The 24543-nt window shown below is 43.2% G+C and overlaps 1 protein-coding gene across 1 annotated transcript in view; it reads left to right on the top strand.

Annotated features, from left to right (window-relative positions):
• Positions 1-23728, top strand: part of LOC309562844 (syntaxin-3-like) — a 103379-nt gene extending 79651 nt beyond the window's left edge. The window contains exons 6-11 of the mRNA XM_082267160.1: positions 3444-3552; positions 9087-9160; positions 11017-11154; positions 11457-11567; positions 16667-16787; positions 23307-23728. Coding sequence (XP_082123286.1) covers positions 3444-3552; positions 9087-9160; positions 11017-11154; positions 11457-11567; positions 16667-16753 — 519 coding nt within the window. The 3' untranslated portion in view covers positions 16754-16787; positions 23307-23728. The remainder of the gene's footprint in view (positions 1-3443; positions 3553-9086; positions 9161-11016; positions 11155-11456; positions 11568-16666; positions 16788-23306) is intronic.
• Positions 23729-24543: the final 815 nt, after the last annotated feature.

Genomic DNA, 24543 nt, shown 5'->3' with positions numbered 1-24543 from the left:
GTGTGGCAGCAACCAGGTGAGGAGTACAAAGACAAGTGCGTCTTACCAAGCATGGTGGTGGGAGTGTCATGGTCTGGGGCTGCATGAGTGCTGCCAGCACTGGGGAGCTACAGTTCATTGAGGGAACCATGAATGCCAACATGTACTGTGACATACTGAAGCAGAGCATGATCCCCTCCCTTCAGAGACTGGGCCGCAGGGCAGTATTCCAACAGAACGACCCCAAACACACCTCCAAGATGACCATTGTCTTGCTAAAGAAGCTGAGGGTAAAGGTGATGGACTGGCCAAGCATGTCTCCAGACCTAAACCCTATTCAGCATCTGTGGGGCATCCTCAAACAGAAGGTGGAGGAGCGCAAGGCCTCTAACATCCACCAGCTCTGTGATGCCATCATGGAGGAGTGGAAGAGGACTCCAGTGGCAACCTGTGAAGCTCTGGTGAACTCCATGCCTAAGAGGGTTAAGGCAGTGCTGGAAAATAATGGTGGCCACACAAAATATTGACACTTTGGGCCCAATTTGGACATTTTAAATTAGGGGTGTACTCACTTTTGTTGCCAGCGGTTTAGACATTAATGGCTGTGTGTTGAGTTATTTTGAGGGGACAGCAAATTTACACTGTTATACAAGCTGTACACTCACTACTTTACATTGTAGCAAAGTGTCATTTCTTCAGTGTTGTCACATGAAAAGATATAATAAAATATTTACAAAAATGTGAGGGGTGTACTCACTTTTGTGAAACACTGTATATGTGGGGTTGGGGGGGGGGGGGGGGGTATGCGGGGAGCAGAATACAATGATTACTACTTTGCGGCTCCAGCCACTGGCAGTAATTTCATGAGGAAAACTCCAAAAGGGTGGTTTTTCCAAAGTCGATCGATAAATTGACTTGGGTACAATCAGCCTGCTTGTACATGGATCGAAATTCAGCTGGTCCCTGCTTAACCGGCCGAATTTCAATCCATGTATGGCCGGCTTTAGGCTTTAAATGTTGGCCGAAAAGCTACTTGCTTGTCTTTCAGAACCAAAGACACGGTTCCATGGCAGAGTTTACCAACAGATAATGATCCATAATTGACACATTGTCTTAACCACTTTCTGACCGCCCGCCGGGTATATACTGCGTCTGTGTAGCTCTATTGCGCGAATCGACGTTCCTGTACGTCAATTCATTCAATAGCCACTAGATGGCACGATCGCGCCGCTGGAGGCGCGATTGTGCTGTGTTCGGCTAGCAGGGATGTCAATCAACTGGTTCGGAGGACCCGATGTCCGCCGGCCACCCGCAACAATCCCCTGGAGAAGCAGAACGGCGATCTGCCTATGTAAACAAGGCAGATCGCCGTTCTGTCAGGCATGAACACAGTGATCTTGTGTTCCTGCTACACAGGAACACAGATCTCTGTGTTCATCCAGTGAGTCCATCCCCCACACAGTTGGAAAGCACTCCCTAGGGACACACTTAACCCTTTGATCGCCCCTGGTGTTAACCCCTTCCCTGTCAGTTTCATTAGTGCAGTGACAGTGCATATTTTTAGCATTGATTACTGTAATAATGTCACTGATCCCCAAAAAGTGTCAAAATGTCTAATTTTTCCGCACAATATCGCAGTCCTGCTAAAAATCGTTGATCGCCGCCATTACTAGTAAAAAAAATAAATAAAAATGCTATAAAAATATTGCATCATTTGTAGATGCTATAACGTTTGCACAAACCAATCAATATATACTTATTGGGATTTTTTTTTTTTACCAAAAATATGTAGCAGAATACATATTGGCCTAAATTAATGAAAAAAATTGATTTTTTTATTTTTATTTTTTTTTTTTTTATTGGCTTTGTATTATAGCAGAAATTAAAAAAATTATTGTTTTTGTTTATAGCGCAAAAAATAAAAAATGCAGAGGTGATCAAATACCACCAAAAGAAAGCTCTATTTGTGGTACAGTATCGCACGACCGGCAATTGTCAGTCAAAGTAACGCAGTGCAGTATCGCAAAAAATGGCCTGGCCATTAACCGTTTGCCGACCGCTGCTCGCGATCGTCCGCTGTGAAGGGAGAAAGGCAGGCGGCTAATGTAAACAAAGCCGCCTGTCATTCTCCCCTGTGTAACAGCACTGATCTAACGGTCCTGCTATGTAGGACCGTAGATCTCTGCTGTTACATGTAAAGCCACATCCCTGCACAGTTAGAAACACGCCCCTAGGGACACACTTAACTCCTCCTTCCCCAATAAAGTTAACCCCTTCACTGCCAGTGTAATTTTTACAGTAACAGTGCATATTTATAGCACTGATTACTGCAGTAATGTCACTGGTAAGTAACCCCAAAAGTGTCAAAAATGTCAGTCAAGGGTCCGATCTGTCCGCCGCAATGTCGCAGTCCCGCAAAAATCGCAGTTCGCCGCCATTACTCGTTAAAAAAAAAAAACAACAAAAACGACAAAAATCTTTCCCTTAGTAAACGCAATAACTTTTGCGCAAACCAATCAAAATAGGCTTATTGTGATTTTTTTTTTTTTTTTTTACCAGACATAGGTAGCAGAAAACAAATTGGCCAAAAATGTTAAAAAATTTAGATTTTTAAATTTTTTTGGGGGGGGAATTTCCTATAAAAAATGTGAAAAATATTGTTATTTTTTGCAAAATTGTCGTTTTTTTTGTTTATAGCGCAAAAAGTAAAAATTGCACAGGTGATCAAATACCACCAAAAGAAAGCTCTGTTTGTGGGGAAAAAAATAACGAAAATTTAATTTGGGTACAGCGTCGCACGACCACGCAATTGTCCGTTAAAGTCACGCAGTGCCGAATCGCAAAATATGGCCTGGTGAGGAATGGGGTAAAATCTTCCGGTCTTAAAGCGGTTAAAAATACGCTCATTGAGAATTTTTTTGTCAAAGACATGTAGCTAAATACATTTTGGCCTAAATATATGATAAAAATTGAATATATTGGATATTTTTTAACTGTCAAAGTAGAACAATATTGTTATTTTTTCAAAATTGTTGCTCTTTTTTTATTAATATCGCAAAAAATGAAAAGCGCAGCGGTGATCAAATACCACCAAAAGAAAGCTCTGTTTGTGGGAAAAAAAGGACGTAAATTTCGTTTGGGTACGGCGTTGCATGACCGCGCAATTGTCCGTTAAAGTCGTACAGCGCCGAATCGCAAAAAGTGGCCTGGACGTAAAGCAGGAAAATCCTCCGGTGGTAAAGTGGTAAAAGTAACGCAGTGCAGTATCGCAAAAAATGGCCTGGTCATTAAGGGGGTGGCTTGGTCATTAAGGGGGTGGCCTGGTCATTAAATCTTAAGTGGTTAAAATATCTTGCCTAGTTCCTAATTGCTCGCTTTGATATGGTGGCTTTGGTCCTGTACCATTGTATATAGTGACCGTTGTCGGCAAAGTCTGAATTGTCCACTTTCCACCCTCTCCGCAGCATTCTGTCTTGTCACGGAAGTTTGTGGACGTCATGACCAAGTACAATGAGGCTCAGGTGGATTTCAGAGAGCGAAGTAAAGGGCGGATCCAGAGGCAGCTGGAGATCAGTGAGTCACCACCACCATGGTTATGTTTTGTGGTTTCCTTTGTCGACATAAAGAATCAATGCATTGTAGGTTGTCCAGTGTTAAGAGTTAAGGTAACTCGAAGCAATGTTCTGGTTTTCAAAAGCAGCCAGATGGAGTCAAACAAAAAAAGAACATGCAGAAAGGTTTGATCTCCCTGATATGATAGTCTTATTTTGGGTGGCGTATGGTCAGCTGAATCGGCTATTGGTTTCCATATTGGAAAGGGGGATTCCTCCTCGGATAATGGGCCCAGAAGAGACTTATATGGTGGATACCAATTGTTTGATTGAAGGTTCCTTAGCTGGCATTAGCAAGTCTTCTATACGGAGATATATGCCGCTTACTGTGTTGATGATCTACACTATATAAATTGGAAGACTGTTGAGCTTATTTATATAAGGGCCTAAACATATTTGACTTTGGATACTGGAAGGCTAAATGATTGTAGCACTCATTGTTGTGTCTTCACCACGGACATTTCTAAACTATGAGACCCTCTCAGTGACATTATTATTCGTATTGCTGACCTCCCAGAGCAGAGATCTCCAAGCTGAAACCCATGGGCTGGATGTGGCCCTATTGCTTGTCTTTATCTGCCCCTTGGGGCACTATTCCTACCCCGACACCAACAATGGGGCACTATTCCTCCCTCTGACACCAACGATGGGGCACTATTCCTCCCACTGACACCAACGATGGGGCACTATTCCTCCCACTGACACCAACGATGGGGCACTATTCCTCCCACTGACACCAACGATGGGGCACTATTCCTCCCTCTGACACCAACAATGGGGCACTATTCCTCCCTCTAACACTGACCGCGAAGCCTAGGTTTACGTCCACTGGTGCCAGAGCATTTTCTACTCCCACTGGCCACAGGCCTGCCCCCCTGAAGTTTGCAGGGCAGTAAACTGGCCCTTTGTTTTAAAATTTTGGAGGCCCCTGTCCCAGAGGGACGGTCTGGTGAGGTGGAGATCTCCAACTCATGATCCATCGTTCAGTTCTAGTAATCTGTGATTCCTCATAGATACCTGGTGATGTGGGTCTAGGAATCCGTATAACATGCCAGGACCACAACATATGATCTGTGTTCCTCCCACTGACTCCAACGATGGGGCACTATTCCTCCCACTGACCCCAACGATGGGGCGCTATTCCTCCCACTGACACCAACGATGGGGCGCTATTCCTCCCACTGACACCAACGATGGGGCGCTATTCCTCCCACTGACACACCAACGATGGGGCGCTATTCTTCCCACTGACACACCAACGATGGGGCGCTATTCTTCCCACTGACACACCAACGATGGGGCGCTATTCTTCCCACTGACACACCAACGATGGGGCGCTATTCTTCCCACTGACACACCAACGATGGGGCGCTATTCTTCCCACTGACACACCAACGATGGGGCGCTATTCTTCCCACTGACACACCAACGATGGGGCGCTATTCTTCCCACTGACACACCAACGATGGGGCGCTATTCTTCCCACTGACACACCAACGATGGGGCGCTATTCTTCCCACTGACACACCAACGATGGGGCGCTATTCTTCCCACTGACACACCAACGATGGGGCGCTATTCTTCCCACTGACACACCAACGATGGGGCGCTATTCTTCCCACTGACACACCAACGATGGGGCGCTATTCTTCCCACTGACACACCAACGATGGGGCGCTATTCTTCCCACTGACACACCAACGATGGGGCGCTATTCCTCCCTCTGACACCAACGGTGGGGCACTATTCCTCCCACTGACACCAACGATGGGGCACTATTCCTCCCTCTAACACTGACCACGAAGCCTATGGCACAGTTTACGTCCACTGATGCCAGGGCATTTTCTACTCCCACTGGCCAGAGGCTTGCCCCCCTGAAGTTTGCAGGGCAGTAAACTGGCCCCTTGTTTCAAAATTTTGGAGGCCCCTGTCCCAGAGGGACGGTCTGGTGAGACGGAGGTCTCCAACTCATGATCCATCGTTCAGTTCTACTTATCTGTGATCCTCATAGATACCTGGTGATGTGATTCTAGGAATCAACAAAACATGCCAGGACCACATCATATGATCTGTGTACAACACGGTATTAGATACCGTCCGAAACCTAATTATCCAGTTAAACAAAACTATATATGGTCTAAGGGTGTGGCTTAAAAAGGCAAATGTGATGGGGGAAAAAAAAAATGTTTTATTAAGTGATATTGTTTCATGCCTATAGATAACCTTGATGAGGCCAATCGTTGTATATGTATTTTTATAATAAATGTTTTTTAAATAATTTGCATAAAATTAATGGATTATTAGAGGAAGAATGTTTTATATTTGTGAATTGGCATCTCTTAAGTCCCAACGTTTGAAGGTCCATTTTACATATTGTAGAAAAAGTCCAATGTGATCTTTTAGGTTCCCAGGGACACCTACCCTTATTTCAATGGGGGGGGGGGGGGGATCTAATCGATTTCACCAAGAGATATAAAAAAACAATTTGTATTTATAAGCATAAGGTGATTTGGTTTAAAAGCATTCACCCATTAATGAAATATTATTTTTGAATGAGTTAAATCTATTTATTGTTTTTTTGTTTTTTTTACACATTTTTGCCAAACTTATTACACTCCGTTTTTTTAATTGCAATTAAACAATATATTTTATCTTCAGTAGCTTGGATATAGTAAATAGGTCCATTAATATCATTCTCCGGAAGGAGCTCCTATTCTAAATTCTCTACCACAAGTCCCTCTTTGCCATGAAAATGAAATTAATCCCTTAAAAAAACATTTCCACTGCATTTGTGAAGAAGGCTTCAGGCTGCCCAAAAAAGTCCAGCAAGCGCCAGGACCGTCTCCTACAGTTGATTCAGGTGCGGGATCGGGGCACCACCAGTGCAGAGCTCGTTCAAGAATGACACCAGGCAGGTGTGAGGGTATCTGCACGCACAGTGAGGAGAAGACTTTTGGAGGATGGCCTGGTGTCAAGAAGGGCAGAAAAGAAGCCACTTTTCTTCAGGACAAATGTCAGGGACTGATATTCTGCAAAAGGTACAAGGATTGGACTGCTGAGGACTGGGGTAAAGTCATTTTCTCTGATGGATACCCTTTCCACTGGTTCCATTGTTTTGGGCGTCCGGGAAAAAACCTCCGGCGAAGAAAAGGTGAGCGCTACCATCAGTCCTGTGTCATGCCAACAGGAAAGCATCCTGAGACCATTCATGTGTGGGGTGGCTTCTCAGCCAAGGGAGTGGACTCACTCCAAATTTCACCCAAGAATACAGCCATGAATAAAGAATGGTACAAAAACATCCTCCGAGAGCAACTTCTCCCAACCATCCAAGAATCGTTTAGGAACAATGCCTTTTCCAGCATGATGGAGCATTATACCATAAGGCAAAAGTGATGTGATTACTAAGTGGCTTGGGAGAACAAAACTTTGACATTTTGGGTCTATGGCCAGGAAACTCCCTAGGACCTTAATCCGATTGAGAACTTGTGGTCAACCCTCAAGAGGCGGGCGAACAAAAAAAACCCACAAATTCTGACAAACGCCAAGCATTGATTATACAACAATGGGCTGCCATCAGTCAGGATGTGATCCAGAAGTTGATTGACAGCATGCCAGGGGGATTTGCAGAGGTCTTGAGAAAGAAAGGTCAACACTGCCAAGGGGAATTGCAGAGGTCTTGAGAAAGAAAGGTCAACACTGCCAAGGGGAATTGCAGAGGTCTTGGGAAAGAAAGGTCAACACTGCCAAGGGGAATTGCAGAGGTCTTGAGAAAGAAAGGTCAACACCGCCAAGGGGAATTGCAGAGGTCTTGAGAAAGAAAGGTCAACACTGCCAAGGGGAATTGCAGAGGTCTTGAGAAAGAAAGGTCAACACTGCCAAGGGGAATTGCAGAGGTCTTGAGAAAGAAAGGTCAACACTGCCAAGGGGAATTGCAGAGGTCTTGAGAAAGAAAGGTCAACACTGCCAAGGGGAATTGCAGAGGTCTTGAGAAAGAAAGGTCAACACTGCCAAGGGGAATTGCAGAGGTCTTGAGAAAGAAAGGTCAACACTGCCAAGGGGAATTGCAGAGGTCTTGAGAAAGAAAGGTCAACATTGCCAAGGGGAATTGTAGAGGTCTTGAGAAAGAAAGGTCAACACTGCAAATATTGACTCTTTGCATAAACTTAATGTAATTGTCAATAAAAGCCTTTGACACTTGGAATGCTTTTAATTATACTTCAGTATACCAAAGTAACATCTGACAAAAAGATCTAAAAAGTGCTGAAGCAGCAGACTTTGTGAAAATAATACTTGTGTCCTTCTCAAAACTTTTGGCCACGGCTGTAGATATCTGTTGGGATTTTAATCCAGGATCCAGAGCTGTAGAGCTAGTCAGTCACCTACCACAAGCACTAAATCATGCAGAGACTGACCTTCACTGTCTGTGAAGAAGCAGTGGTCTTTCTGCAGAGGTCCAACAGGCTCCCCTACCGAGCCAGTCAAAGCTAGAGCTCTCCAATCAGACGGGATCATGAATTTTGCTGTCCAGAGAGCTCTTGTTTTGACTCAGCAGGGGACAGGTTTTTCTGAAGCATACTGGCAGGGGACAGGCTTTTCTACTCAGGCTGTGGTTTCTTTATATCTTGGCATTCACATTGCATTGATCTGTTTAGATGAAATAAAGTTTACTGCTTTAGGTAACTTCAGTCCCTTCAGTGACTTACCTCGGCGCTGGGTCAGGCTCCGCCTACTGTCCTTCCCCGCCGACATTAGCGGGCCGGGGAGACCTAATGCGCATGCGCGGCAATGGCCGCGCATTAGACCTCCCCATAGGAAATCATTATTCAATGCTTTCCTATGGGGATTTCGGCGATGCTGGAGGTCCTCATCCTGATTCCGGGTGCAGGATGCCGGCGCCCTAGGCGGCCGCCTAGGTCGCCTTACAGGTAGCACCGGCCCTGCACAAAGACCAAGGATCCTCCTCTGCACATTCTGCCAGGGAACAGGCTTTTCTACTCAGGCTGTGGTTGCTTTCTAAACAAATGTACTGTAAGATTTCGCACACTTTCAGTTTGCAGGACGTTGCACCTGGAATGCATTTAGATGATTTCAGTTCTAAGTTAAAGTGGGCTTAAAAGCAATCTTTCATGAGAGATTACCAAGGCTACCATTACTGGCTTCTGAAAATACGAAGTACTTGGTTATCCGGCCGACTCAGTGGCTTCATACTTGTTCTGGGCCAATGGCTCAGAAAGCATTGCAGCCTGAGACATCCAGGACACTAGTTTTTCAGAAAGCCACAGAGCACCACCGCCATATTCCTATTTTGGTGGTGCAGCAGCAAAGAAACTGTGTTTGGGGTCGGAGAGAAAAGAGGCTGTATTACCATTATGACATATTATCAAAGTTCTACTTCTGTCTGTCTGTCCACAGCACTCTCTGGTCTATAATAGGGCATTGTAATTACCAATGTGATTCTAACATCTGTCATTTTGTCATCGCTGTTTTCCCTTCAAGCCGGCAAAAACACAACAGATGATGAGTTAGAGGAGATGCTGGAAAGTGGAAATCCCAACATCTTCACTTCCGGGGTAAGACTCTTCTATAAAGTGGACCTGTCACATACAGTTGGTTATAACCTTTATACTGCACATTCCAAATACTGTGGCTTGCAGATGTCCATCACTCTGTAAGATCACCCGTTTCTGTAGGTTGTGTTGACATTAGCCAAAAAGTGTTTGAGAACCTCCCATCTCCTGGCAGGCGTGCCCTCTGAATGGCAAAGAAAGATGTGCCAGATGCAGATCTAGGTCCTAGCTTTATAAAGGAAGGAGCTAACAACCCTTCATTAATGCCTAAAAAAGTGTGTAAGTGTATGACCGTACTGGACTAGTGTGGTCAGATATGGCTGGAGTTGATCTGGGATGCATTTCCGTCAAGGGGGTTTAGCTTATGAAGGTATGATGTAGGTTGAGCCTCGTTAGGCTCTCTGCTGCTGCCTCTCTGTTGGTGATGGAAAAGCGCTCCACAAGGTAGACTTGGATCGGTATAAAGAAGTTCGTTCCACTTGAGTTATTAATAAAACATATTGAATTTGACAGTTCACAGGTGGTGAGTAAAGCCAACAGAAGTGGCTCCCCCTTCATCAGGACTGTGATATTGGGTGTGGTCGAGACTATAGGGCTTGTTTAGGTGATTGTCACATGGCAGAGAAAAGGATGGGTATACTTGATCTGTAGCCCCAGGGGCCCCAAAAGCATGATCCCGACTCAGGGAGTTAAGGCTTTCGGTTTGGGGAAGGTAGGGGATTGTGAAAAGTCAGTGGGTACTTCCATCACCTACATACTGTATACCCAATAACTATTTGTTTTTAGTGGAGCCTTTCGTTGGTGTAAGGGAGATGCCCTATGTGAACACCCAACAATTACTCCAACTATATGGGCACGATCCTAATTAATGGGTTCAGCTGTTTCCAGTGATTGCTATTATTAATGGTACAGCTTGCACAGAGCCCTGACCTCAACCCGATTGAGCACCATTGGGAAATCACATACAATGATTGTGAGCCAGGTTAAAGAAGGAATTCTAGGTGGAGTGAATCATAATTTAAACAGACCTTCCTGGTTTGGGCCCCAATCACACTTGTGAATGGGGCTGTTAACGTTTACCGGCAAGAACCCCATCAGGGTTTCCAGATGCGGGAGGCAGCCCCATTGAAATCAATGGAAGGCTGACAGCTCCAGCAGCTAATCATGGCCTTTCACATGAAATTGCTCATTGACTGACTGCAGAAACTGTCTGCGACCAGGCTCGATCATTCACAGGTAATCACTCCATGAAAAGAGGCCAAGATTAGCTGCAGGAGCTGGCAGCCTCCCATTGATTTCAATAGGGCTGCCTCCTGCATCTAATTATTGGGAACCCCCACTGGGGTACTTGCATATAATCTATGACGGTCCCGTTCGCAAGTATGAATGGGGATTAAAGCTGGCCATAGATGGATCGAATCTTGGCTGGTTCAGCAGGGGCCAGCTGAGATTCGATCTATCTATGGGCAGGCCGGTTGTTCTGAAGTTGATTTATCGAAGGGTCTTTTTGTTCAACGTGAGTATCTGACCTCACACATCTTCTTTAAGCTGAATGGGGACAAATTCCCGCAGACTCATTGCAATATCTTGTGAAAAGCCTTCCCAGATGAGTAAAAGAAGTTTTAGCCACACGGGAGCGGGGTGGGGAACACAGCTCCATATTAATGCCTAATGGTTTTAGAATAGGATGTCCAATAAACTCATATAAAGTGGGAAGGTAAGTGTCCGCAAACATTTCAACATTTTAGTGTAGGACATACCATCTAGCAATAAAGAAGATGTACAGCTTTGGCATAGCTACTTACCAGTATGATCTGGTACCCGTATCCTAAACTACACTTTTCCATCTATTCCTGTAGATAATTAACGACTCGCAGATTTCACGCCAAGCCCTGAGTGAAATTGAATCTCGTCATCGGGACATTGTACGGCTAGAGAGCAGCCTGAAGGAGCTCCATGACATGTTCATGGATATTGCCATGCTGGTTGAGAACCAGGTAACCATCATGAACAAAATGGGCGGGTGAAGACAAAGAAAAACGACAAATCAGGGCCTTTATTTAAGGGAATAGGAGTACTATGTAAACTGTTTTATATTTATCTTTAATCACCCAAACATGGCCTCTATAAAAGCCATTCGATATCTCAGTTGTGTCTCATTTTCTGTCTTTAATGCTTTGCTTGGAGACTGAGGCTCAACCAAGCTAAGGTAACTATACCGCTTCTCTCTGACTTTGGCCTTCATCTGAGAACCCTTTACTTGTCCAGTGTACTAACTGATCCTTTGTGTCCGCTACAGGGGGAAGTGACTGATAACATAGAGATCAATGTCATGAAATCAGTGGAACACGTAGAGAAAGCTCGAGAAGAGACAACCAAAGCTGTGAAATACAATAACAAAGCACGCAAGGTGAGGGTGGGAGGACCCAATAGTCAATGGCATATCTGACCTGACCTGACCTGACCTAAGAGCTGGTAGTAGGATACATTTTAGGGCTACAGATGACCGAACAAAGTTCTTTATGTGACACTACAATATCGTGTTTTTTTGTTTTTTTTTTTTCTTTAACATCTCACACTATATCCTGCTTATTTCATGAACATTTCCCATCATATTTCAAATTTCTATCACTACCATGAACATTTTCCATCATATTTCAATTTTCTATCTCTACCACGAACATTTCTTACTGTGCTTCTTGCATTGTGTGTTCTATGCTTGTGTTCCTCTGTGTTGTTTCATTTTAACTGTACCTTTCTACCATTTAAACCTCTCTGGTTTCTACCATGGGTTTATCAATGCTTCTCATCTCATCCTCCTTACGTTCTCTCCACCATGTCCTTTTACTATCTTTTCACTGTTTTCGACTTTTTGATCCTGGCTTTATTACGCTTATGCTTTATACTCATATGTCTTTACCACCCTTTTTTTCCTCTACTTCCTACGTTGTGTTTTCCTATGCTTTTGCTCAAAACTTCTACCTAAATCTCAACTCTCAAAACCCAACCTTCCTTTCCCGATGTTTTATCTACCATTTTATCTTTTCTAATTTTACTAAAACCTACACCAACTTCATAATTTTCTTTGCATTTAATATTCATCCATGCACCAATGTGCTTACACTCTTTTTTGTCTTGTGTTGTATGTTCTTCCTTCTATAATGCCCAAACTTGTTATTTTCAAAATTCTAAATACACCTTTTAAACCTCTTTGGTTTCTACCATGGGTTTATCTATGCTTCTCCTCAAATATTGATCTCATTCTCTCCACCATATCCTTTCACTATCTTTCCAATGTTCTTGACTTTTTTTAATATTTAATACTCGTATGTCTTTACCAAACTTTTTTCTCTGCTTCCTACGTTGTGTTTTCCTATGCTTTTGCTTAAAATGTCTACCTAAATCTCAACTCTCAATACCCAACCTTCCTTTCCCGATGTTTTATCTACCCTTTTTTTCTTTCCTGATTTTCTTAAAACCTACCCCAACTTCATAATTTTTTTTACAATTAATATTCTGCCATGCGTCAACGTGCTTACACCTATCTCTTCTGTCTCATGTTGTATGTTCTTCCTTCTATAATGGCCCAAACTTGTCCTTTTTAAAACTCTAAATACACTGCATTTTCAAACCTTCTATTCTTAATGCTTTACGGCCGCCTTCTGTGCTTTCATTTATATTTCGCTATTTTTCTTTTCCTTTTTTATATTTCTTTTTTGTCCCCCTTTTCCTTTTTCTTTTTCTTCTTCTTTTTCCTTTCTTTCATTTTTTTTTCTTTTTTCTTTCTTTTTTTTTTCTTTTTCCTTTCTTTTTTTTTTTTTTTCTTTCTTTTTTTTTTTTTTTTCTTTCTTTTCGTCCTTCTCTTTAAAACCTTTATCCATGTGTTCTGCCATATCCTCACTATTTCCTTTTTTCCTATCTTTTTTTTTTCTTTTTTTTTCTTTTCTTTTCCTTTCTTTCTTTTTTTTTTTTTTCTTTCTTTTCGTCCTTCTCTTTAAAACCTTTATCCATGTGTTCTGCCATATCCTCACTATTTCCTTTTTTCCTTTTTTTTTTTTTTTTCTTTTCTTTTCCTTTCTTTCTTTTTTTTTTTTTTTTTTTTCTTTTCCTTTTTTTTTTTCTTTCTTCTCTTTGAAACCTTTATCCATGTGTTCTGCCATATCCTGTCTTGGCTTTTATATTTCTTTTTTTCCCCCTTTTTCCTTTTTCTTCTTTTTCCTTTCTTTCTTTCTTTTTTTTATTTTTTTTTTTTATTTTCTTTTTCCTTTTTTTTTCTTTCTTCTCTTTGAAACCTTTATCCATGTGTTCTGCCATATCCTGTCTTGGCTTTTATATTTCTTTTTTTCCCCCTTTTTCCTTTTTCTTCTTTTTCCTTTCTTTCTTTCTTTTTTTTATTTTTTTTTTATTTTCTTTTTCCTTTTTTTTTCTTTCTTCTCTTTAAAACCTTTATCCATGTGTCCTGCCATGTCCTTACTCTTTCCTTTTACACTTACCACAATCGTTTTCTCTCATAATCCTTTAACAACATACACCTCTTAACCCATTCCTATACTTGTGTCTTGGCTTCCTTCTGCTATTTCTCCACCACCCTGTCTTTTTTTTTTTTCTTTCTTTTTTTCCCACACCTTTTCCTTTCTTAAGGGTTGTCTTATAGACCGTATAGAAAATAACATGGACGAGTCAGTAGGTTTTGTCGAACGAGCCGTGGCCGATACAAAGAAAGCCGTAAAATACCAGAGTGAGGCCCGGAGGGTGAGAAGAACCGCTTAGATTGCTCAGTAGTATTTTAGGGCTTGGCAGCCTTGAAGGACCCCAAGTAGCAACCAGATCCCTGCATATAGTTATGTTGTACTGGTAGTGTATTGCTTTTGATTCATCTCCTGCTATTGTTACCCTACTTTGAATTTTTGGATTGAGTTTGTTTAGATAGGACTGGGCTCATTTATAAAAACCGGAGTAGGGAAAATTAGGTCTTCTGTTGTCCCCATTTGGTGAGCCTGTGTGCATTGTAGCCTCAGTTTCCTGTTCTTAGCTAAAAGGAGTGGCACCCGGTGTGGTCTTCTGCAGCTGTAGCCCATCTGCTTTATGATTCGATGTGCTGTGTGTTCAGAGATTGTATTCTGCATACCTTGGTTGTAATGAGTGGTTATTTTGAGTTATTGTTGCCTTTCATCTCGAACCAATCTGCCTGTTCTGCTTTGACTTCAGCAAGGCATTTTTGTCCGCCCAAATTCCGCTTACGGATATTTTCCCTTTTTTCGTACCATTCTCTGTAAACCCTAGAGGTGGTTGTTGTTGAAACCTATGCCACGAAGAATGCAGTTCTGAAGGCAAAAGGGGGCCCAATCTGGTACTAGCAAGGGTGCACCTAATAAGGTGGCTGGTGAGTGTGCGTGCGTGTGTGCATTTTAGATAAATAATAATAAAAAAAATTGTGTGTGTGTGTGTATATGTGTACATATATATGTGTGTGTGTGTGTGTGTGTGTGTGTGTGTATATATATATATATATATATATATATATATATATATATATATTCACTCACACACACACACACACACATATACATATATAATATATATATATATATATATATATATATATATATATATATATACACAGTAAACCCCCCTCCATTGCGGTGGTTACGTTCCGGACCCAGCCGCGAAAAGTGAAAATCCGCAAAATAGAAAAACCCTATTAAAATACACTGTAGGCATGTTTTTTTTACTGTCACTGTACTTTTAAAAGCATTTTAAGGTCTTTGAACACACTTTTAAAACCATAGAAACTCATTTAAACACATAAAAGATACTGAGAGACATAGCAAGAGCTATGGAAAACACAAAAATATTTAATTTTTAATGACTTATATAGTAAAATAACATTACAGAAAAAAACTTGATATACCGGGACCGCGAAAACTGAACCGCGATGGATCTGGGGTTTACTGTATGTGTGTGTGTGTATATGTATATGTGTATATATATATAATTTATTTTAGTTTTTTAGAATATATTATCTAGCCCAAAGTTAATGTTTACTATTGCAATAATGGCAAATTGGTGACCATGAAGTGCCGAGTGTTATGGGAGGTTGGCCAGATTGGTTATATTGGTCAGTCTGTTAGTTACCCTTTACTTCAGTTTTCCTAAATAAGTCCATATATTGTGCATCCTTTATTGTTTACCTCCTCCTCTTTTTTTTGTTTCACTTTATATCTTCCCACATCTTATGTGCGGAAGGACAAAGACTTTTTGGTTTATGCCTGCCATATATGGAAGGAAGTTTGGCCGGTCCCTGATGGTATCCTATCTATCCTATCTATCTATCTATCTATCTATCTATCTATCTATCTATCTATCTATCTATCTATCTATCTATCTATCTATCTATCTATCTATCTATCTATCTATCTATCTATCTATCTAATGGAGAGAGATATCTCCATCCATTTATGGGGATGGAGGTTGTACAAAAGTCAAACCACCCTGTTAGATAAATGCTGCTCTATCGGCACATCCGGCAGCGCTGAGCAGTGTATTCTGACGATGGAGAAGTCTCACTGCTATCAATTTTTAACTGTCAATCAACTAGTTTTCTTTTATCTTTTGCCGGCTGCCCATGGGTTATCTCCTATAGACACCATGACTGGGCACTGTCCATATACTGTTTTAAAGCTCTTTGCATCCACATCCCATGCTGCGGACTGGCGGCACTGTGAGTGGTTTTTGCTATTTAAAGTGACCACTGGTTTGTTTTTCCGTAGGGGTTTTTTTGGGCTGTAAGCGCCTGGACTGTATATAATTTTTAATTTCACAGCAGGCAGTTAAAGCCTACAATTACAAGTGTTTACAGAAACCGCTATTCAGCCTATCAACATCTCACCAGTGCATTATCTGGAGACAACATCTTTGCTTTAGTCTGTCTCTGGAGACCCGGTTATGTCCCTATTGGAGGCTGCCATCTTGCTTCCTGCACGGAGAAGCAAAGCCAGCTTGTGGATGGCAGAGAACACATCAGAGACACTACTCTAGTTCTAGTGACAGTCACGTGTCACTGCTCTCGGCATAAATCTGTCTGAGTGGTGGTGGCTAGAGATGGAGATGAGGGCTAAGCTGCTGACTTGGCAATAAGTCAAGATTGGCTTATCGGTGACAGTGCTGTTTAGTCTACTTAGGCTGAATGAAAGAGAACATTTTTATGGAACGGATCTGAAGGAACGGTTTTTATTGCTTGTTCAATAGAAAGGTTCACCGTAAAGGTATACTTCAATTAGACATGAAAACTTTCCTATCGGAGTACGTTCCTTTTCTCCTCTTCTCCATCTTCTTCCTCTTCTACAGCTTGTGTCAACAGTACAATCTCCGGTGCTCTCTAGGTTCTGTTTTACCAGGAAAGACATGCTTATTTTGGACTGACAAGTGACATCTAAAAGACAAAGACGTGACTGTTTTGTACAATTGCTCATTGTAGTTGATCCTTCTCCTTGATGTTCCCTCCCCTAGAAAATGATCATAATTATTGTGGTGGTAATTATCCTGCTAGCAATTGTGGCCCTGATCATCGGCTTATCCGTGGGATTGAAACGCTGAGACTGGCACCCTGCTGTGCCGGGCATATGCACATGTAAGTAGCAAAACGATAATTAAAAAAAAAACATTCTCTTTCGTTCATTGGCGGGCACAGCTCCTAATCTTCTTAATCATTAGGTTATACTGCCCCATACAGGAGTAGGACACTAGGCAGAAAAGTCTGGCTACGTCTATGGGCAGTTACAGGGGGTATACTCCCTCTTTCGTTTATAGGTACTCAGTTTTGTTACAAGCAGTGTCAGAAGAAAATACAACTCCACAGAAGGGAGGGTGCTGTGTCCGTCAATGTTCATCAGAGAAATGGATTTTACAGTAAGTCAAAAATCCCATTTTCTCTTTCGTTCATTGATGTACACAGCTCCTGATCTTTTTAACCATTGGGACGTCCCAAACCCATGAGGGGTGGGAACAGCAAAAAATTCCCAAGGCTAAACACTAGCCAACCAGGCAACAGGAGCTCAACCAAAACAACTGGAGCCCACCATTTTTTTTTCTGCCTAGTCAGGAGTAAGGACCTAGTTCCTTGCTGGGATCTCTGGTCCTGGCAATTTTTCTTCTTTTGAGACAGATTTTTATCTCCTGTTTTTTTTTCCTGTGAGATGTAGAATCAACTGCCGGACTGGGCGATGGGCTGGATAATCTAGATCCAGTGGTCACCCCAGTCTGGCCAGCAAGCACGTGCAGACCTCAGCTTTGCGCTAGGTTGACCATGATGTAGCCCCACCGAACAGGGGCTGGCCTGCGAGTTAACCCCTTGCGAGGTCGCAAACGACTAGGTCTCGGCCTGAGTCGCAGCGTTCCTCCTGGCGGAAAGCCCCCCATTTTGATGGCAAGGGGTTCTGTCTGGAGCGGTGACTGCTTGTTTCCTGGTATGGTGAGTAGCTGTCGTTCCCCCCCCCCTCCCCCTGGAGGATTTTGGGGTGGACGTGGGCCCCTCCCTGGGTCGGTCCAACCCCCGGGTTCCCCTCCTTGAAGGTCTCACATGGGGGAAGAGTACCTTTCTTCCGCAGGCTACAAAGGGCAAGGACCCTCGTCGTAGATGTGGGCCCTTCTTACGGCTCACAAGAAGTTTTTTCATCCCTCAGGGTCGACTGGCAAGGGATCAAAGCTATTCGGGGCCTCCTCTGGAGGATCCAAGCAAACTGGGTCTGGCAAGTCAAGAGCGGGCTTCTCCAGACCCGCGGACAAGGGCCCTTTAGCATTAAGGTGCGCCCTCACCTGTATCTGGGGTGGGTGGACATCTTCGCTGGTTCCTGGACCCATGGACTTCCCTGGAACAAGACAAGTGGGTCCACGAAGTCATACAGTCTGGCTACAAGATCGAGTTTCATTCTTACCCTCCGGAAAGGTTCTTTCCTTCCAACGTGCGACTGTCCCTGGTCCGCTTACAGGCTTTCTTTGGGGCAGTGCAAGACCTTTTGCTTCAAGGGGTGATCGTCCCGATTCAGACTTACGAAGGTTTTCAGGGGTTTTTACTCAAACCGGTTTGCAGTCTCCAGGAAGGAAGGCAAGGTTCATCCAATTCTGGACCTCAAGGTGCTGAACTGCTTTGTGCGGGTGCAGAAGTTCAGAATGGAATCCATTCGCACGGTGGTGGCTTCCCTTCATCAGGGGGATTTTCTTGCCTCCATCGACATCAAGGACGCTTACCTTCACATTCCAGTATATGTCGGTCACCAGCGCTTCCTCCACTTTGCCATGGGAGAGGAGCATTATCAGTTTGTGGCATTACCCTTTGGTCTCGCCTCCGCTCCTCAGGTCTTCACGAAAGTGTTGGCCCCAGTGCTAGCATTGTTACGTCAGCAGGGGATCGAGGTCCTGGGCTACTTGGACGACCTTCTTCTGCAAATAGTCTCCTTAGGTGTTCGTGGAAAGTCTGGAGATCACCATACGGACCCTGAAGGAGTTTGGCTGGATTCTGAATCTTCAGAAGTCTGCCTTGGTTCCTTCCACGAAGCTAGACTATATGGGTCTGACTCTGAACTCAGTCGTAGCCAGAGTACTCCTTCCGCTGGACAAACTTCAGAATCTGAAGGCTAAAATTCGCCTCCTGCTGTCCAGCAGATGGTCATCCCTCCGGATTTGCATGCAGGTGCTGGGCCTGATGGTGTCGACCTTCGAGGAGGTCCCGTTTGCAAAGTTCCATACGAGGTCCCTGCATAGAGAGATTCTGATCAAATGGGACAAGAATCTGCAGTCTCTGGATAACCAAATCCAGCTGAGCCAGGGTACAATAGGGTCACTGATCTGGTGGTTTTGTTCTCTGGCGCTCCGGCAGGGCAAATCTATCCTCCCCTTGTTTTGGGACGGTTGTCACCACCGATGTCAGCCTGTCTTGGTGGAGGCGTTCTCGACAGAAATTCTACTTGGGGTCTGGACCCTGGAAGAGTCCAGACTAACGATCAATGTCCTGGAGTTCCAGGTGATCAGACTGTGCCTGGAACATTGGACTGATCTTCTCCAAGGATGTCCAGTGCGTATTCAATCAGACAATGCCACGGCCGTGGCTTATGTCAATCACCAAGGGGCACAAGAAGTGTCTTGATGGCTCTGGAGGTAGCTGGCATGCTCAGGTGGACAGAATGTTTCATTCCAGCCTCTCCATTGTACACATTACCGGAAAACTGGCAGGTGGATTACCTCAGTCGGCAGCTGTTGGACCAGGGGGAATGGTCTGTTTATCCGGAGGTGTTTTATCAGTTGTCTCTCCAGTGGGGCACCGTGAGCTGGATCTGTTGGCATCTTGGCTCAACAGAAAGGTGCAGAGGTTCATACCTTTCTTCAGAATGTTTGACATTTGGTTCCTCCAGTGTGGCCTCTATTGCCGCTTTGAGACATCAATTTGGTGCTTTCGGTCCTCCAGAAGCCTCCCTTTGAGAACCTTCGGGAGATTCTCTTGCTTACGCTGTCTCAGAAGGTGGCTTTTTTGATGACTATCACCTCTGCGTGCAGGGTGTCGGAACTGGCGGCGTTATCCTGTCGTTTACCTTACTTGGTGATTCACAGAGATAAGGTGGTTCTTCAGCCCTGTCCATCGTTCCTTCCAAAGGTTGCCTCAGATTTATATTTGAATGAAGATATTGTGTTGCCTTCCCTGTGTCCCAGGCCAAAACATTCTAAGGAAAATGCCTTACATGCTTTGAGTGTGGTTTGGGCAATTAGGATGTACCTGGCAGCTACGGAGTCTTTTAGGAAGTCAGACTCACTATTTGTGCTTATGGATGGACCTCGGAAAGGGTTGTTCGCTTCCTCTGTGAACATTTCCAGATGGATCAGACAGAAAGTGATTCAGGCCTTTTCCATCAGGTGTCAGGTTCCTCCATTCCCTGTCAAGGCGCACTGTACTCGATCGTTCAGTGCCTCCTGGGTGTCTGTTAAAGCTGCAAAGGGTGGGCCAACGCAATATTGAACCCTACGGACTAAGACTGGGATGCCAACCCTACGGACCAAGACATGTATGAGCGAGTTTGGGGCAGAGGAACTTGACTGGCCTGCACTATGTTGTCAAAAGTATTGGGACGCCTGCCTTTACATGCACATGAACTTTAATGGCATCCCAGTCTTAGTCCGTAGGGTTCAATATTGAGTTGGCCCACCCTTTGCAGCTAGAACAGCTTCAACTCTCTGGGAAGGCTGTCTACAAGGTTTAGGAGTGTGTCTATGGGAATGTTTGACCATTCTTCCAGAAGCGCATTTCTGAGGCCAGACACTGATGGAGAGATTGGAATCTTGATTGATTGCTTCTGTGGACAGATGGGTTTTATACTAACGAGCTGAGATTAGGAGCCCTCCCTTTAGGAGAGTGCTCCTAATCTCAGCTCCTTACTTGTATAGAAGACACCTGGGATCCAGAAATCTTGCTGATTGATAGGGGATCAAATACTTATCTCACTCATTAAAATGCAAACCAATTTATAACTTTTTTTTTCTGGATGTTTTTTTTTGTTCTGTCTCTCACTGTTAAAATAAACTTACCAATAAAATTATAGACTGATTATTTCTTTGTCAGTGGGAAAACATAAAAAAATCAGCAGGGGATCAAATACTTTTTTCCCCTCACTGTATGCGCGTTAACCCCCAGTAATCAGTCTACACCATATGTGCATCAACCTTTAGGTACAGGTCTCTATGTGCATTCGCCCTCAGTGACCAAAGGTTAATGAACATATGCTGGAAACTGGTCACTGAGGGTTATTAATTATGCCCTGGAGACTGCTCACTGAGGGCTAATGCACATAAAGATCTGCAACTAACGTTAATGCACATATGCTGGAGAGTGGCCACTGGGGGTTAAGGCATATACACTGGGAATTGGTCACTGAGCATTATTAAATGTGCCCTGAAGACTGGTTACTGAGGACTAATGCACATATGCTTGAGACTGGTCACTTAGGGTTTATGTATATACTCTGGAGACCAGCCAGTGAAGGTTTATGTATATACTCTGGAGACCAGCCATTGAAGGCTAATGCAAATATGTAGGAGACTAGTGACTTTGAGTTAAAGCATATACATTGGACACTGGTCCAGGTTTAATGTATATATGCTGGAGATTGAGCATATGTAGCTAATGTACATCATCTTGAGACTAAACACTGAAGGGAAGGCATACAGTGCCTTGCGAAAGTATTCGGCCCCTTGAACTTTGCGACCTTTTGACACATTTTCAGGCTTCAAACATAAAGATATAAAACTGTAATTTTTTTGTGAAGAATCAACAAGTGGGACACATTAATGAAGTGGAACGAAATTTATTGGATATTTCAAACTTTTTTAACAAATAAAAAACTGAAAAATTGGGTGTGCAAAATTATTCAGCCCCCTTAAGTTAATACTTTGTAGCGCCAACTTTTGCTGCGATTACAACTGTAAGTCGCTTAGGTTTTGTCTCTATCAGTTTTGTACATCGAGAGACTGAAATTTTTGCCCATTCCTCCTTGAAAAACAGCTTGAGCTCAGTGAGGTTGGATGGGGAGCGTTTGTGAACAGCAATTTTCAGTTCTTTCCACAGATTCTCGATTGGATTAAGGTCTGGACTTTGACTTGGCCATTCTAACACCTGGATATGTTTATTTGTGAACCATTCCATTGTAGATTTTGCTTTATGTTTTGGATCATTGTCTTGTTGGAAGACAAATCTCCGTCCCAGTCTCCGGGCTTTTGCAGACTCCATCAGGTTTTCTTCCAGAATGGTCCTGTATTTGGCTCCATCCATCTTCCCATCAATTTTTACCATCTTCCCTGTCCCTGCTGAAGAAAAGCAGGCCCAAACCATGATGCTGCCACCACCATGTTTGACAGTGGGGATGGTGTGTTCAGGGTGATGAGCTGTGTTGCTTTTACGCCAAACATAACGTTTTGCATTGTTGCCAAAAAGTTCGATTTTGGTTTCATCTGACCAGAGCACCTTCTTCCACATGTTTGGTGTCTCCCAGGTGGCTTGTGGCAAACTTTAAACGACACTTTTTATGGATATCTTTAAGAAATTACTTTCTTCTTGCCACTCTTCCATAAAGGCCAGATTTGTGCAGTATACGACTGATTGTTGTCCTATGGACAGAGTCTCCCACCTCAGCTGTAGATCTCTGCAGTTCATCCAGAGTGATCATGGGCCTCTTGGCTGCATCTCTGATCAGTCTTCTCCTTGTATGAGCTGAAAGTTTAGAGGGACGGCCAGGTCTTCATAGATTTGCAGTGGTCTGATACTCCTTCCATTTCAATATTATCGCTTGCACAGTGCTCCTTGGGATGTTTAAAGCTTTGGAAATCTTTTTGTATCCAAATCCAGCTTTAAACTTCTCCACAACAGTATCTCGGACCTGCCTGGTGTGTTCCTTGTTCTTCATGATGCTCTCTGTGCTTTAAACGGACCTCTGAGACTATCCCAGTGCAGGTGCATTTATATGGAGACTTGATTACACACAGGTGGATTCAATTTATCATCATTAGTCATTTAGGTCAACATTGGATCATTCAGAGATCCTCACTGAACTTCTGGAGAGAGTTTGCTGCACTGAAAGTAAAGGGGCTGAATAATTTTGCACGCCCAATTTTTCAGTTTTTTATTTGTTAACAAAGTTTGAAATATCCAATACATTTTGTTCCACTTCATGATTGTGTCCCACTTGTTGATTCTTCACAAAAAATTACAGTTTTATATCTTTATGTTTGAAGCCTGAAATGTGGCAAAAGGTTGCAAAGTTCAAGGGGGCCGAATACTTTCGCAAGGCACTGTATATGCTCAATACCAGTCACTTGATGGCTAATGTATACACACAGGGAAGGGTCTGGTTACCAAGTTAATGCATAGATCCTGGGGACCGGTCATTAAGGGAGAAGGGATGAATGCACATAAACGTTGGGTGTGAAAACTGGCTAGTGTGTGCTCGAGGGGTCATTTCACTGCCAGCATGGATTGCGGTAAGTCAGTTGTGTGCCCCAATGAGAAAGTAAAAGTGCTACTTAACCATTGATGCAATAAAGTGGTTAGGTTATTTTGTGATTGACGTTGGATAAAACCTTCTTATAACTATTCCCTTTATCTGTTCTCCAGCATAACACTCCATCCATGATGCCTTATCCAGATCCCATCTACCTCCTCCAGCCTTCTCCTATACCATTGCCCAACTTTTCCTGTAAAAGAACCTACCTTTTGCTTCCTGAAGGCCTCACCCAATATGGCTGCCCTGGAACTTTGATCTCGCATTCTCTTCCTGACTGTGTGCACTACCTGCTCAACAGAATCCTGTTACAATGTTAAGAGAAGGGACGAGACTGATGTGTGCTATTTTTTAAAGATTTTTAAATGTATATAATATGAAGAAAGACTTTATATTTGTAGAATAATTTTGAGTACGTATGCCATCTTCAAATCTAAACCTTAACCAAAACAGAACCTGGACTCTTCATCCCATTTCCTTACCAGACCTGTCCAGCCACATGCTTAGATGGGACTCTTTCTTCTGAGCTACTGTTTTTTAAAAAAAAAGTAACTGTCGTACCAAATAAGTTCAGATGGAAGGTATAAATAACTTCTTGGTTTTCAATGTTTAATAAGCAGGCAAAATGGCTGTTATTATGAAAATGGTGGTAGCCTATCAAATTTAATTTCTCTTACATCCTCCCGACAGTCGCCGCTGCCTCTAAGTCATCACTGTTGGGTATTGACTTCGCTCTACTCCTGCGGAGCGGAAGTCAATACCCAACAGTGATGACTTAGAGGCGGCGGCGACTGTCGGAGGACTCAGAGAAAGGAATTTTACAGGTAAGATTTTACAAAAATTCAGTTTTTTCATTGAGTGTTCAGTAAACCAAATGCCGTGAGACCTTACTAAATAGGGAGTTAACCACTTTGGCCTTCCTTTATTGTTGGCGTTGATCAGATAGTGCCTTACATTTTTAGGCCTGCACCGGAAAACTGACCAAAAGAATCTGGTTGCTATGAGCAATTTGGGCAGCTCTTATTTTGTACCCCCAATTCATTTTTCTTAACTTCGGACATTCTTCTTTGACCAAGCGCGCAACAGACCTCAATTTTAATCAATTCTATAAAGACTTGTCACTGTCAATAGCTGCCGTATTTCGAGTTCAGGTTAGATAATGAAAACAATCTTTCTTAATCATTCATTGACAGACGCAGCTCCATATCTTCTTGACCATTGGGTTATGCTTCTCCCTACAGGAGTAGGACACTAGGCAGGATAAAGCTTTACCACGCCTATGGGGCTGTCCTTGCAGGCATAACCCCACACACTGAGAGCTATAGCCGAGTGAGTGGCTGTATGCTTGCA

Source organism: Pelophylax lessonae (assembly GCF_965119305.1).
Source record: "Pelophylax lessonae genome assembly, chromosome: 9".
Classification (NCBI taxonomy): Eukaryota; Metazoa; Chordata; class Amphibia; order Anura; family Ranidae; genus Pelophylax; species Pelophylax lessonae.
Note: the sequence above shows the minus strand (reverse complement) of the source record. Positions and strands in the feature narration are given on the sequence as shown.